General features: G+C 29.1%; 1 protein-coding gene across 2 annotated transcripts in view; it reads right to left on the bottom strand.

Annotated features, from left to right (window-relative positions):
* The window catches only part of ssh (Protein phosphatase Slingshot), an 83,825-nt gene that overhangs the window by 18,746 nt on the left and 49,112 nt on the right, over positions 1-15,967 (bottom strand). For both annotated transcript variants that reach the window (XM_015523859.2, XM_015523858.2), the window contains exons 3-5: positions 15,413-15,683; positions 8,889-9,067; positions 6,293-6,358 (exon numbers count right to left, since the gene is read on the bottom strand). In XM_015523859.2, coding sequence (XP_015379345.2) covers positions 6,293-6,358; positions 8,889-9,067; positions 15,413-15,683 — 516 coding nt within the window. The remainder of the gene's footprint in view (positions 1-6,292; positions 6,359-8,888; positions 9,068-15,412; positions 15,684-15,967) is intronic.

The following is a 15,967-nucleotide window of genomic DNA, read 5'->3' as shown; positions in this document are numbered from 1 at the left end:
GAGGGTTTGACGAACTTTTCGAATCGACTTTTGGCACTGCTACTGATCAGTAGTAGGTCTCCTATTATAATACGCTTATGTATCCTAAAGACCGACCCAGTCGACGCGTTAAATGTTAGGCGGGAGACGTCAACGATGCTGCCAACGGAAAAAATCGCGGACAACGCAGAGGTCAGGGCCTGATAATTAGTGTAAGTCCCTCTACTATACGGAACTACGGCGTTTTTCGTTTGGACAGGACACAATAATAATATTATACATTTATACGATCTATCATGAGGTGGGGTAAAAGATAGGACAAAACGTATATAATAACGAGCGACTGCCGGCACACTGAACTGGTTAACGGGACACAGACGACTATAATATCGCGATAAGAACACAACAAGTACGCGCGCGCCACAACTGGTTCGCTGAGCGGTGTGCTACATCGGCGACCGATGAAAACCGCTTACTTTTCAAGCTCCGCCCGCCGTTCCAAATAATATCATACTAATATATTAAAATTAATAATATTGTGTTTAACGACAACGGTCAATGACGATCGTAACGAGTTTAAGGCTCGTGTGGCGCTTATTAACAGGACGACGAAGACCATCGCACTAAAACATTATTTCGTTTTACAATATCGGTTGGTACGAACTATATCGTAATATTACGAGGATAGTAAATAATTAGTATAACATAAACGCGTATATTTTGTGGTACACGGTGACGCTAAACATTGTAACTGAGAAATTCGGTCGGTTTCAGTATAGCTAGACTATAGTTGGAAACTGTGACAAGGTGGCATAGTTGATCGATAGTGCCAGTACACTTGTGTGATGTACATTATGATAGTGTATTATAATATTACGTTACATACATTGTATAGTGCACGCACGAGATAAACCTCTCACGGCGCGAGTATAGTACGAGCGCGTGGAGATCAATGCAATCAAGGCCGCAAATACGGTACGCGCTCGAACACAGAAATACAAGCTCGACGAATTTCGCAATATTGGTATCGACTATCGACGATAAGTGTAGTACGCATAATATTATTATAATAGATCATATTCGTTATTTCGTGCAAACGCATGTGTGTATATTATATACGCGTGGTGGACGTCCAAGTCACGACGAGCGCGCGTAGAATCCCATCCCGAATGGTCACGACGACTTTCTAACGGCAGCGGATGATCGAAATCCGAAATATTGCTAACCGTAGTGCAGAAGAGGAGAAATGGCGGAAGAGATCGTGCGCCGCAAAAATTAGAAGCGACAACAGAAGATATTAGAATATTGTTTTTGAGACCGCATATTATTACGTGTACTGAATCGCGATTCTGTACAATATAAATCGTTAATTTAATTCTGATTAGATGCGTGCATAAGAATTTGTCTCCATTAGAAATTTACTTCTATGTATTTCCGTCGATCTAAGCCCACCCGTATTATACGTATCAAATGGGGATATTATATAAGAACCCGGTAATCGACGCAACTGCAGATTCTGCTATATATTATGATATTATGAATAACATTTTCATTTTTCATCGTTTCAATAGAACTACGACAGTATACTAGTCATTTAATATGTACATAATATTCTTTAAGAAATTTGATATTTTGAGGTTCAATTACAAATTATGCATAATATGTATATTTATAGCTATAATATTACGTTGGGGGAAAAAATATGCAAATACTCGAACACGTGAATAAAAATATGAATTAAATAGTGTCGTTAACGTTTTCTTATAAAGTTATAAAATAACGTTTTCTTATGTTCAGATGACTTATATATAAATTACATTTGATCCAGTTTACATTTTAATTTTTTAAACCCTTATCTATATTATTTCAAACTGTGAGGTGGCGAAATTTTAACGCTAGACTTTGGGTCGTAGATAATGCTAACAATGAGTAATTAAATTTAAAGTTGTCGATATAAACTATATAATATTTATTATTATTATTATTATTATTACTAAAAAAATTAAAAAAATCACTTCTATAGGTGTGCCTGTACTTTCGTTTCAAATTTCAATTGTATATAGATATTTCTATTATGAGGATGTCAGCGGACTATTTGTCTTCTCTCTCTGGCTCACGCTCAACATAACAAAACGCATGCACGCAAAATCATTTTTTCTATGTTCTTAAGTAATCTAAGAGTAAAATCACCTATTACAAAAATTACTCAGCCAAAAAAACTTTATGTTGAAATGGGGGGTGAGCATCTTTGTTGGATCATCCTGTATAAAATATACCTGTCTAAAACAAATTATTAAGTTCCAACAAGTAATTTCAAAAAAAAAATGTATATAATCATTACTTGTCAATCAAGACGGCTTGCTGAAGGACGTGCCGGTGATATTCACACGGGCAGTGAGGTGTACCTTCGACGTGCCGACATCCATAAATGGATTAAATTCAGGTACCCCCAAATCACTGTGTTCGGTCGAGATAACAACTCTTCATCATTATTACTGATGTTATTATTATTACTATTACTACTAATAGTGCTACTTTTGTTATTATTACTACTATATTAAAGAGATGGAATCACGTATGTAACGTACCATACAAGGTATAACGACTGTTTGTCGGTTCTGTGCGGCAAAAATTATTTATTCTACACAAATCGTTGAACGGATGAGGTTTATTATTATTTTTTTTTTCTACTCTTTTGCAAAACCACCATAAAATACCAAGATGAAATTTACCTAAATGATACAAGTAACATATTATATAAGTGTAAATGACCAATAGTTCGCAGTTATTGTTGGATATAAGTTCGTTAAACTCGAGTAAAATAATTTCATATTGCTACACGTAGCATGTTGGTTTCTTATGATTGTAGTATTTATATATTTTATTATGTAGAATAATTTTATAGTACAGGAAGGGAAGAAAATTATATAAAAGAAACATTAATTTAATATAATTTTCATTTTACGGAAAAATTATTTATTGATTAAATTAATGAACAAAATCCTAAGACTTTTTTATATGATCAGTAAAATTATATAGGTACATTGCATTATTTAAAATAATATAGGTGTATAAAGACATTAAAAAAAATAAGTTATATCAACAAGGAATACTATTTGAACAAGTAGAGAAATAAATTAGTAAAACAAAGCATGACTGTAGTAAATAACGTACATAAACTTTACAAGTATTACTAATCTAAGTGCCTTGCATGTTATGTATAATGCATAAAATTGCATCGATAATTTATGTATAGAAGCACATCGAAGAAATATCAGAATAAATAACTTTTAGGTGTTATAATCTTTACTTCGTTTTTTCTTTAACAAATAAACTTATGATTGTAAATTGTGATTGTATTGTATAAAATGGCAAATATATTAATTGGCAATATTTAAGAAATTATTCCTTTTCTTAAATACTACAATGTTAAACTACAAATACAAATATAATATAATCGATGATAATTATAAATTATAATATCCAAACGTATATTATAGGGTATTTTTTTCTAGTTAAATATCGTCGTCTGAGTAATGTCGAAAACAAAATTAGATTCACTTCCTATATCATACAAGATGTTTGAGTAGAAAATCGAAGCATTTTTACTGCTCCAAAAGGTGGTGATAACAAATAGGTACCTACCAAAAAAAAAAAAAATATATATCACTGTGAAATCAAAATTATACATTTATCTCTACGCCTATAGAATCTAAAATACAAATTTGGGATACTATTAAATATCATTGATATATATATTATTTTTTGTGATAAATAGAAAGGATCGAATTTTTAATACATAATATATATAATCAGTATATTATGACGAAGTCAATGGTTATTAAGACAAATTGTTGAATTATACATATTGTGACAAAAACTGATTTTTGTTTGTAAATTATAGAGCAAAACAAATTTGATTCAAGATTCTAAGAATTCATTGAAAACAAAAATTATATAAAACAATAATTTACACATTGTATATACTTAAATATCAGCTAACAACGTACAAAATCTGACAAATTTGTTAAAACATTTTGAGCACAATTTTACGAGAATACAATGTTTTAATTTTTTTCTTTCCCGATAAAAAAAAAAATATATGATACAATAATAACTATATGTTATTTGATAATACAATCGAGTTTCATATTATTGGTATAAAAAATTGTTAGCGTTTTCATTAGTATAATATTTATAACTTGTTCTACAATAAAAGAATTTAATTATGATGCTATTAACAAACGATATACAGCTTATATACGTTGTAAATTAACTCATTTACTGACATAAGAAAATAATAGCAACTATCATTATTATTATTTAAGTCTATGGCATTGCAACAGATACCTACCTCATTATTCTGTTTACTTATATATATTTTTTTTATGTAATAATCTACTTCTAATGGCTTGAGAGAAAAAATGATTTAGTGTTGAGTGTGTTAGAATTATTACACAAGAAGAAAATAAAGAAAATTATAAACACATGAGAAAATTATTTTTCGTTTGACATATAATTAACTTATATTAATATACATCGAATGTTAGTTTATTAAAATATCAGTAATACTAATTAATAACGTATAAAAACAGAAAGGTCAATTTTAAGAACCATTATTTAGCAAGAGGATATTTTTTAATTTATAGTATACCTATAGTATTATAATAGATATTATCTAATGAAAAAATCAAATATTTTTTTTAAATAATTCATTTATACAAACATTTACCAGGACCAGGTGAGAGTTCAAGGACAAAAGTATATGTATATATTATTTACTATTTAACGTTTAGTTTTATAGCAAATTAAATATTAGCCAATACATGTATATTTGAATCGATTAGAAATATAAACAACATCATATTATAATGTAATAAAATGGTTATGGATGTTCCGGAATTAGGACTTAATATTTTAGTACTGTCGATATAGGCTATATCACATCCACTAAATGAATACATGATATAAAACGCCTTATTTCAAAAATTGACAAAATATTAAAAATCTACAAAATAACTACGCCCGGAAAACTAATCAGTTCATTCAGAATTAAATCATTGTATTTTTTAGAATTTTTTCTGTACTGTGAATTAGGTACCTATACTCGCTACTACCAATATAACAATATAAGCTATACATACGTAATAAAAGCACGCGAAGTGTGTTGGAACTTATTATGACTTATGGTTTATAGGAATTATTTGTATAGAGTTTTAGATTCTGAGCTGAGAAATAATTGCAATATTTATTTTAGAATGATGATTGTTTTTATTTGTTTTCAACTGTACACGGAAAGTAGTCTAAAAATGCTCAAATTTTCAACGTTGAGCATGATTTTTGTAGCAAATTGAATCTGGCTGGTACTTTTGAGCAGTTTTAATAGAAAATCGTTAACTATAGTAGTAACAAAAATAGTTGACTAAATTATAAGATGATATTTTGGGACATATAATATGTACACATTTTTAAATGCCTATTTAATGATTTTTTTTTTGCGTATAAAATTAAAGAATTATTAAACAATAATACTGCATATATCTAAAAAAAGAGTAAAAAACTAATAACTGTGTGGACTAAGTAGCGTCCAAAAATTTAGTTTTTTTCGATAGTTTTTATAACATTGGTTTGCTACTACTACATAAAAATGATGTGTGAAGAAGTTGTTTTCCGTTTTGTTATCAAAATGATTATTGCAAAATAATCTGAAACTGGTCTCACGGCTGAATTACATAATAATTCCATTTGGGAACCGTGTCACGCTGTGCCACCGACACCGCCTCAGAGCTTCTATGTTAACTACGCAGTGGTACACCAAGCGAAACGTTGTTTTAGGGGAGCTACCTCACTACCAAGCATAACATTAAATATGTTGAAAATCGTAATTTTAAGATATATATAAATTATACGAAAATCGTATACCTAGTTATGTGTCGTTATCGGTCTGCTGCGTTATATACGTCTTGTGAAACTATTGACCACAACAAGGTAACTAATAAGTAATAAATAAGAACTATTGTATAATTACTTGATATGAACTTATTTAAAACTATTTATGAATGCGACTAATAAAAAAAAAATTTAATCATGGTTTCATGCGCGCTAATAATATATGTACATTAACTATTTACTTGTATAGGTATTATATTATCTACTCTACAGAAATATAATTATTATTTTTGGTAAGTATTTTATAGAGTTTATTTATTAGTGCAATGGCGTACTATCATAATTTAAAAGAAATATTTTCTTAAACAATTGTCATATACAATTATGGGTATAGGTAGAATTTAATAGTAAAACGTTTACTTACCACATGGCTTGTACCGATACTGGTTTAAAAATATGTTGGCGACTGCATACACTAACGCTGAATCCTCTGAAAAATAAAAAAAATTTATCACATATAGCCAACGAAGAAATAAAAGAAAGTTATCCAAGAACAATATTGTTGTATGATGTTATAAGCAAGATCATAAAATATTGAGATGGAAGTAATAAAAAAACCTATATTGTTATTTTTTTCACAATGCTGCAGTAACTGAGACGTAGCTGGAAACCGTCGATGCCTGCTGGTAAAAAACACAAAAACAGCCGGCTAATAAAACTGAAAAAAAATTCAGTCTGGAAAATTGAAAAGGTAAAAACGAGGAACTTTATATTACAGAACTCTCAAAATATTAACTAAATATTAAGCAGTGATCAAACAAAAATAAAATGGAGTAATGAAAATTTACTGTAAAAAAATTGAAGATACCTATTATATGAATCGCGGAAAAAATGGCCACGGAAAAAAAACCAACAAAAAAAAACCCCAAACTAAAAAATACACCCCGGAAAAAAAACCCACGGAAAAAAACACCAAAAAATATATTATACATAATATATTTACATTTATTTATAGATACGTATTTTAAATAATATACATAGTATTTAATTAATTTTTTTAAACTTTTTAACTTCACTTAAATTTTGTATTGTTTTAACTTAGCTTTTTATAATTAATTATCATTATTGTACAGTTAAGTTAATTTACAAGTAAATCATGTGATTTGGGTAGTTAAAGATAACACCAGCGTGTAGCTGAATGAACTTTATAGTTCAACCTAAATAAGTTATACTTAAAAGAGCTATAATGCCAAAATAATTTTGTATTAAATATTGATTCTAATAATTGTATTAATAAATGAGTTAAATTATTAATCCAAGTAAATAATTATTAATTAACTCTTAATAAGTGTTTTGTTGTTAATTCAACACTAGATTTGTACGTGTTAACAATACAATCTATATTATTATGTTACCACAAGTCCAGAAACGTGAATATTTTGTATTTTTAATATTTTGTTCTTATGTTCTGTTAAAAATGTATTATTCTATCACAGAAATAAAAATATAATATGATTATAAATCCATTGTATCAACAATCAACCACATTTTATAAAATATTATAATTTACAATGATGATTGTACTTTTATTTTTTTGGGCTTTTTTTCGGTGGGTTTTTTTTCGAGGTGTATTTTTCAGTTTGGGTTTTTTTCCGTGGGTTTTTTTTTGGGTTTTTTTTCCGTGGCCATTTTTTCCGCCCACCCTATTATATACACGGTTTGATTAGGTATTTATTCAATAATATTTTTAAAAACAATCATCATGCACACAGCTAAATTTTAAAATAAATAAAGTAAGGAAATTATTATATTAAATTTAATTTAAAATCAAAAATCAAGATTGAAAAATCTATATTAATACTAACGATTTGGATAACTACGAAATAATTTTTTTTCAAACAAGTGCCAAAATTATTAAATAAGTGTAAGCTGTAATCATCATACTGATAAAAATATTACAACTTAACCTAATCTGCTTGCAATACCAACTGTAGACATTATAATTTTATTGTAATAATTATTTATTTTTTATTTGAAAAGTTTAGGTACTAATTAAGACTTTTAAGGTGTCCTAGTAGTTATTATTTATAAGTGAATAATATCAAAAATATGGACAGGTAGCTACCGCAGGGCTGGACATCAGTTATTGAGTATTCTATTGTAATGGATGTGTTAGATTTGAATTATTCAACGATGAATCATTGCATACGAAGAATATTCTGAGCGGAGACGTTGAATCACCCTATAAGCACGCACTATTGTATAAAATATAATCACGTAGTATAATCAAAAACTTCTGAATATAAAATATCGAAAAAGGTTTAAAATTAAACGCTCATAAAAAAATAATTATATTGTCCAGTAAATTTTTTTTTTTTGATAAAGGTGGAAAAATTGATTGATGGAAATCTTTTGTTAATTTCTAACTAAAAAATAATTATCAAAGTTTTTGTATTTATTAGATAAATTTTGTCGACATATAAACTTTTAAAATGCATATGTATATGTTTAATATTTTTTATCAGCTATTATAGCATCTTATGAGGATCGTTGCGTTATATCTTGAGCTTTTATTTATAAAATATATGGTGAACATTTCAAGTGTCTACAGTTATAACTTTTTGAGTTAGGTACACCAAAAATTGAAATTTTCGAAGATTATTTAACCGAGGTATTATAAATTAAAATACTAATGTCTAATACCAAAATAAATTTCTTTAATCACAATAATATCATAACTTAATCATATTGTAGGTTGATAGACAATCTTCGCTTAGAATCGGTTTTCGTAAATAATGATTTTATATTGTTATGTTCAAATTTGACTGCATCCATTACATGTAGTGACTCTCAAACACCAGCTAATGTAAAGAAGACTGTTACCCACTTACCCGTTTTTTTGTTTCAATATAAATTATTATGAAAGAAAAATGGCAACAAAATTTGAATAATATTGTTGAAATTATAAATACGTAGTAAATATCTAATGGCAGACATGCGTTTAATTTATATTTAATTACCCATCTCCATCCAGTGTGATCGTTGTATCTGCAAGAAGTCTAAGCACCAGCCCAATAGTAGTACTCTGGTTACAGTCAAGACCCAAAAGGCAGGATTCTTCTTGACAATTTCCATTTATACAAGAAACTACAACTAAATATCTGGTACGGCCGGAATGTACACTTTCCAGCTTTACTGCCTGCAAAAATAATATAATAGTTAAATATTTATTGTTGGTTTCTTTTTAATCTTGTCATTGTAGTAACTTATAAGTTAAATTTATTTAATGACTTAATTAATCCTTAAATAAAGTTCATTTTTATTTTTCATGAAATGTATAGGTACTAATATAAAAAATTTTTTATGTTCATATAACTGCTTCAGAATACAAAAATAAATATTTTATTCTAAAATTAATTCAAAAACATGAAAATTGATTATTGAAAAACTTAAAAGAATGAGAACGACAAAACATTATATTTTTTTTTTTTTATAGTATATTTTGTTTTATTATACAATCTATAAATATATTTTTACAATGAGTATAAGTGTTGATAAGAAATAGAATAAAAATAAAATAAAATAAAATAAAAGGGACTGATGACTTGAGTGAAGAATCCATCCAGCGATGGAAATTCTTGAGATTGTGGATGGGTTTTATTCAGTCAGGAGATCCCGACACCATTTGCGTTTTAAACGTCTTCCAGGGTCACCTGGGATTCTGGGAGTAAATAAGTTTGAGATTAGAGGATTGCGGTGGTTGAAGAGATTTGAATGGAATCGTTTATACAGAGTTTTGGCTACATGTTGTACTGTTGGAATAGAGAGGTCATTATGGAGTGTATCATTTGAGACATAGAAGGGTGCTTTGGTAATTTGTCGAAGGCATTTTGATTGAAATGTTTGAATTCTCTTTATATTCGATGGTTTGGCCGAACCCCAGAGTTGTATACCATATGACCATATGGGTTTTAGTAGTAGTTTGTATAGAAGTACTTTGTTGCTAAGATTGATGTGTTTAGATGTTAGAAGGAAACGTAGTTGACGGGATCGGTTATTCAGTGCGATACGTTTGGTGTGGATGTGATGGGCCCAGGTTAGTCGACGGTCCAAGTGGAGGCCGAGATATCGGACATTTTGTGTGGGTGGGATGGGTAAGTCATTAAGGGTTATGGTAGGGCAGTTCCTTGGTCTTAAAGTGAAAGTGCAGTGGGTGGATTTTGACTCGTTTATCTTGATTCCCCAATCTTTATACCAGGTTTGGAGTAGATTTAAGTGGATTTGTACGAGGTTGGACGCTATTTCTGGTTCTGAGTGAAGCGCCATAATGGCTTTATCATCGGCAAAATCGCCTGTGATCGTATGGTTAGTTGTGGGTTGATCGGAAATGTATAGATTAAATAAAAGTGGGGCTGCTACGGCACCTTGGGGAACTCCAGCATGGATGGGATTTATTTCAGATAAGGCTGAACCAGAGCGCACAGCAAAGTGTCTGTCTTCAAGGTATGACTTGAATAATAGGTAGTAGTAAGGTGGGAAGATAGATTTCAGTTTGAAAAGGAGGCCTTGGTGCCACACTTTATCAAAGGCCTGAGCCATGTCTAGAAATGCAGCAGTGCATATTTGTTTTTTTTCCAGAGAGAATGAAATAAAACATTATATAATATGCGAATATGCCTTACACGTAAGTATGTCACTGAGATTTTCAAGGCGTTGAAAATCGTGAGTTTACCACCCCGAAAAATGGTTTTAAGTCAATGACTCGTATAATGACTAATGAGAACGTACTAGCTAGTATACTACATGCATATATAATTATGTCGGAAGTGTAACTGACATTATTGAATACTATAAGGAGCTTTTCAGTTTTTACAATGGAATCACAGCTTTATATAATAACCTAGTTATTAACCTGTAAATACTGTAATTGTATACTTTGTATACTCACAAACCATATTATTTTGTTATGTTAACCAACATGACGTAAATACATTTTTCAATAGATACTGGTAACTTAACAATAAAAATAAACAAAATTACGATTATCTATATTATAATTTGTTATATTAAAATAATTAATGATGATCGAAAATATTTCTTTGAAATTAATTTAGAAAATAACAGTTAGGTACCTAGTTAAAACAAATATGAGTATATATACATACATAGTACACTCAAGTTGACGGATCAATGTTCCCATGAGAAAATATTGAAGTAATGTCCAAAAACTAGATAATATACTAGATAATATAAATCATTAATTGAAAGCAACAGACGATATGTACGCATACAATATAATATCATCAATCATTTCTATTTATATTGGTTTTAGAAAGGCTATTGTAACTATAATAACATTAACATTATAAAAATAAAATCTGCTTAGAAGACTTTAAGTATGTGATTTATCATAAATTGATGGCCATTAAATATCTAAAAAAAATTGATATAATATACCTAAATTATAAGAAATTTATTTTAAAAGAATGCAATATTCGATACATCTCTATGATAATATACATTTGATATAATGATTGTGAGCGTAAAAAAACATGACTGTTTTATTTTAATGTGTTAAATGCACTTGATAGAAGGATGAGCGGATGAGTATAAGTGAATTTAAAGTCTAATATAGTTGATATGAAAAAAATAGGTATCTTTCTAAATATCTATCGGTTTAGGTTATCAACATTATATTATTACGTGTGTGAACGCTATAATGCATAATGTATGTAAGTATAAAATATAATAATATTATACCGGATGCAAATTATAGTGACGAATAATAAATAACATGTTTCGGTGGATCCCTCGAGGCAATTGGTGTTAAGAGGTGAAAACGCGCAATCAGCCAAGCGAAATCGTTCGTCGATATGTCTTTAATTTTCCCTTCGGATCAACATGCACACTATTTTTATCTACACATCGTATTGGGTGACTAGGCCATTATAACACCATTAACGAAGTATTATTAAATTGACAAGTAAATAGCGTTTGTCAAAAATAATACACCCATAACTACCATCTTATGAATAGCAACAACATTTCTTTTTAGTTTGAAATCAAGCTGTTTACAGGTTTAGAAACTTAAAATTATCAGCTTTTATACATGTTTAATTTTTTTAAATGCAACGATTATCAAATATTGTTATTGTTAACAGTTAATACTCATATAAATATACATTCAATTGGAAAGACAATATTATTATATGGGTACTTGGGTACTATGTTATGTAAAATTATATCGAATTGAAATTATAAAAACATAATGGACTGAAATAGGCAATTAATAAAATTATTATTTGAACAGATAAGAATAGATTAAATACAGATTTTGAAACAAATTACTTTTGTAATTATTACTTATTATAATTACATATTATCACACTCGAATACTTGATAATATGACGTTTATAATACTTTATAATTTTGTACAAGTATTCACTCGTCATCGACCTTCTATATATGTTTTCAGAATCTAATTTTTTTTAATTATATAGCCACATTCAATATTTTATACTTCTAAAATCTAAATCCATTAAGTAAGCTTTTAATTTACAAATGTTAACCATAGTTAACATAATACAACACTGCAGGGTTATAACATAGGTTAAACATTTTCAAAATATACGAAATGTTGGGTTCAGACGGTAACACCATTGATTATAAATACTTTTATTATTTATTTATAATAAATGGTAATACGTATAACTGGTATAGATTCTTAACCATAGAAAAAATAAACAAAAACAAGGTTAATATTGTTTTATAATTTTACAAGGTACATAATATTACTACTTATCGTCTTTAATATAAATAAATTAAATTGTTTATTTTAGGTGCTAGTCACTAGACAATGACAGTAAATTTAGATCTCATTACATTGAATAATTATTGAACAATAGAATACATGATATGTTACAGAGACACAATACACTTATATAGATGCTGGGAGATTTTTTGAAAATTGCATCAATAAACGATGGCAGCAGAGGAGTAGTATTGTGCAAACAGATCCTCCTCTGCTATTGGTTCTAACCAGGAAAAAAAAAGGTGCTGGTAGATTTTTTGAACATAACCACTGTTCATAGAGTTTTCACACAAAATATTGAGTCGTATGCTGCAGTTTAGTGAACATAGATCATATCGACATAAATCGATCATATAGGCAGTTGATCAGATAGTTAAGACGATTAAAACACATCACTTAAAATCTACAAAACAAATCTTCTAAAAATATATAATGGTTACATTTTTGGTTGTGTATAAAATAAGCACGACCTTGCATCCGTGAAAGTGAATTCGATTGTTTCGTATAATGTGTTAACGATACTATATTATAAATTATTACATATAATATTTTTGTTTGAGATTTATCGATTGAGCCCCATTAGAAATCCATGTGGGCACACCCTTTTATACATAATTGTTCAGCTATCAACAGTAGAAATCAAAGAGCTTTATCTCATCATTGATTATATGGTGGATGGGTGCTTCGTTCATAATACGTGATGATCACAGTCTCTTAACTTTTTAAGACTGAGAGACCTTAAAAACTTTCCTTGCTAAAACCTATAACGTCATCTACAAACTAGTTTTAGTTTAAAATTCGATTAACTACGATTTGCGAGTTTGAATTTCATGCTTGGTACCTATGGGATCCATTGCCATTGTTTTTCATCGATTGCGGTTACTATTCATATCTAGACCTTCAACAGTAATAATAAGTTTACATGAAAAGCCAAAATCACCTTGGCCTACAGGGAGCAATATACACGCATACGATTACGTGTTAACACTGGTCAAACAGTGAGAAATCGACCAATTATTCTTTGACAATAACCTTGAGCAGATATTTTATAATACGATTTTGACCCCTGCAGTAATGATTGCCTCAAGCAAGAAGTCGTTATGATCGGCCAATCATCATATACTGCAAAGTAAGGAAGCCTCTAAACAAAATTATCGTTGGTATGCTTTTGAAAAGATACTTTAAAATATATTTAAGAGAAGTTTTGTAAGGACAATGTAATTATTAAAAATCATAATTACTATTTAAGTTAGAATTAAATACCAACTATAGGTACTCTAATTTTAATATGTATAATTCAAGGTATAGTCTGAAAAAAAATCGATGATCGATACTTGTTAGATAACATTGTTCTGTAGTTGACTGGGTCAATTCGATCCTCATCGCTGCTAAGTCAGTATATTCAAGTACTATATTGTATATTTTATTGCTTACATTTTTCATTCAATTAATTTTGATACACCCACATTAAAAGTTAAAGAAAATAATATAACATACTGCAGTATGCAATATACATATAGTCATAGATAAAGTAACGAACAACTAATAACTAATAAGTTGATGATAAAGTAAATATTGTCGAAGCTAATTGTTTACAAAGTTTCTTTTAATAAAAAAAAAAAAAAAAAAAAAAAAGTAAATATCACTATATCAAAATTTTTTTAACAATCGTAGAGTATTACTACAATAACCTAATTTATATTATAAAATCGTGATATATAACTGAAATAATTATTTTATTTAACTTCAATTATTTTATTAAAATATGTAAAACAATGAAGTTTATTAACAGTTTTGAAAAATGTTCGCATTTTAATTTTTAACCATAATTTTTTGATGCATAATAAAATATTTACCTAATCTCAACAATCCACCGAAAAATCAGTATATACTTACCTATGAAATATTATTTACTAACAATATTCTTTAATAATTGGAGACTAAGTTGACACGTCTAGTAATGTGTTATATACAAATATACAATATAATACCGTGTCTACACGAATAACGCAAAGGTATCTACACTTTTCTTCGTACACGCACATGTAGAAAAAAAACTTGTGGGTATAGAGAATATATACGGTACATGTTAAATGTATTTAAAATCGTTAACTTGCACGTTTAACAAAATATAAGCCACGATCGTCTGTCTCCTTGTGAAGGTTGCACACGAATCTTAAATCGTGAGGTAAAAGGATTTCGGTCGAGTGTAATTATATAGCAGGACACATTAATGTACTTTTCTGAATGCATTGCCTAACAGGATAATTATACTATTTAAATACAATCCACATCACACAATATATATTATTGTATATACAGGATTTTGTGGATGATGTGTTTCAATACAATTTAACAACAATATACAATTATTAAAGGACGATGTTCTACTTTTAAGGGATAATTAAGAGGGGGGGGAGTGTCATGGATCCTCACTAGGGTCATCAATTTTTTGTATATGCAGTAGATAAGTCATTTTTAATCAGCGAGAAAATAATAAAAGCAAAACTAACATTTTTTGGGGGTACAATCGGGTACATGAATAATTTTAAAAATGTACCAATATATATATATTTATTTTATACGGCTATACCTATGTTTTCACGTATACAATTCGAAGTATACCCCAGCATTATAATGCAACATTATCATTTTTTAAATAAATACATGATATACCTATACTCAAAACGGTAATTATCCTCTAATTTATTTATCTATATGATCGAAACTTACCATGTTCAGACTGTCATCAGGTCTGAGTATGTGGAACATAGACTGCAGATGTGCCTGTATGTCGTTGGCACGGGTCTGCATTTCGTCTTCACCCGCGGACAGTCGACTGGACGCTGGAGCGGACAGCGACTGATGTCTGTGCGGGTGTAGCGAGTGATGGTGATGGTGTCTTTTACGACGAGCCTGTTGCTGTGGTTGCTGTTGCTGGTGCGACGTGAGCGAACACAGCACCGCCGTCGAACCCTTGTTGGCAAAATAACACTCGCTAAGCCTGTGGGACAAAGTTGAGATGGACAAATTATTATTATAATGCTCAAACAATAACGTGTTACATTAAATATTTTATAATATATTATACGCGTACATATTATGTAACACTGATAAAAAAATCAACCTGTTATAATGACAATATTGTCTTATTAAACTTTAACAAAAATGCAATTTGTCACCATAACAAAGTATGTTCGTCTAAACAATATATTTGTTACATTAATAATGGTTAATTCATACAGTCGAAACAGATTAAAATATTGATAATGTATTATTAAATTAGTA

Source organism: Diuraphis noxia, unplaced genomic scaffold (genome assembly GCF_037042655.1).
Source record: "Diuraphis noxia isolate RWA-SAM2 unplaced genomic scaffold, SU_Dnox_SAM2 contig0004, whole genome shotgun sequence".
NCBI lineage: Eukaryota > Metazoa > Arthropoda > Insecta > Hemiptera > Aphididae > Diuraphis > Diuraphis noxia.
The sequence above is the reverse complement of the archived record's forward strand: the minus strand, read 5'-3'. Positions and strand labels throughout refer to the sequence as shown.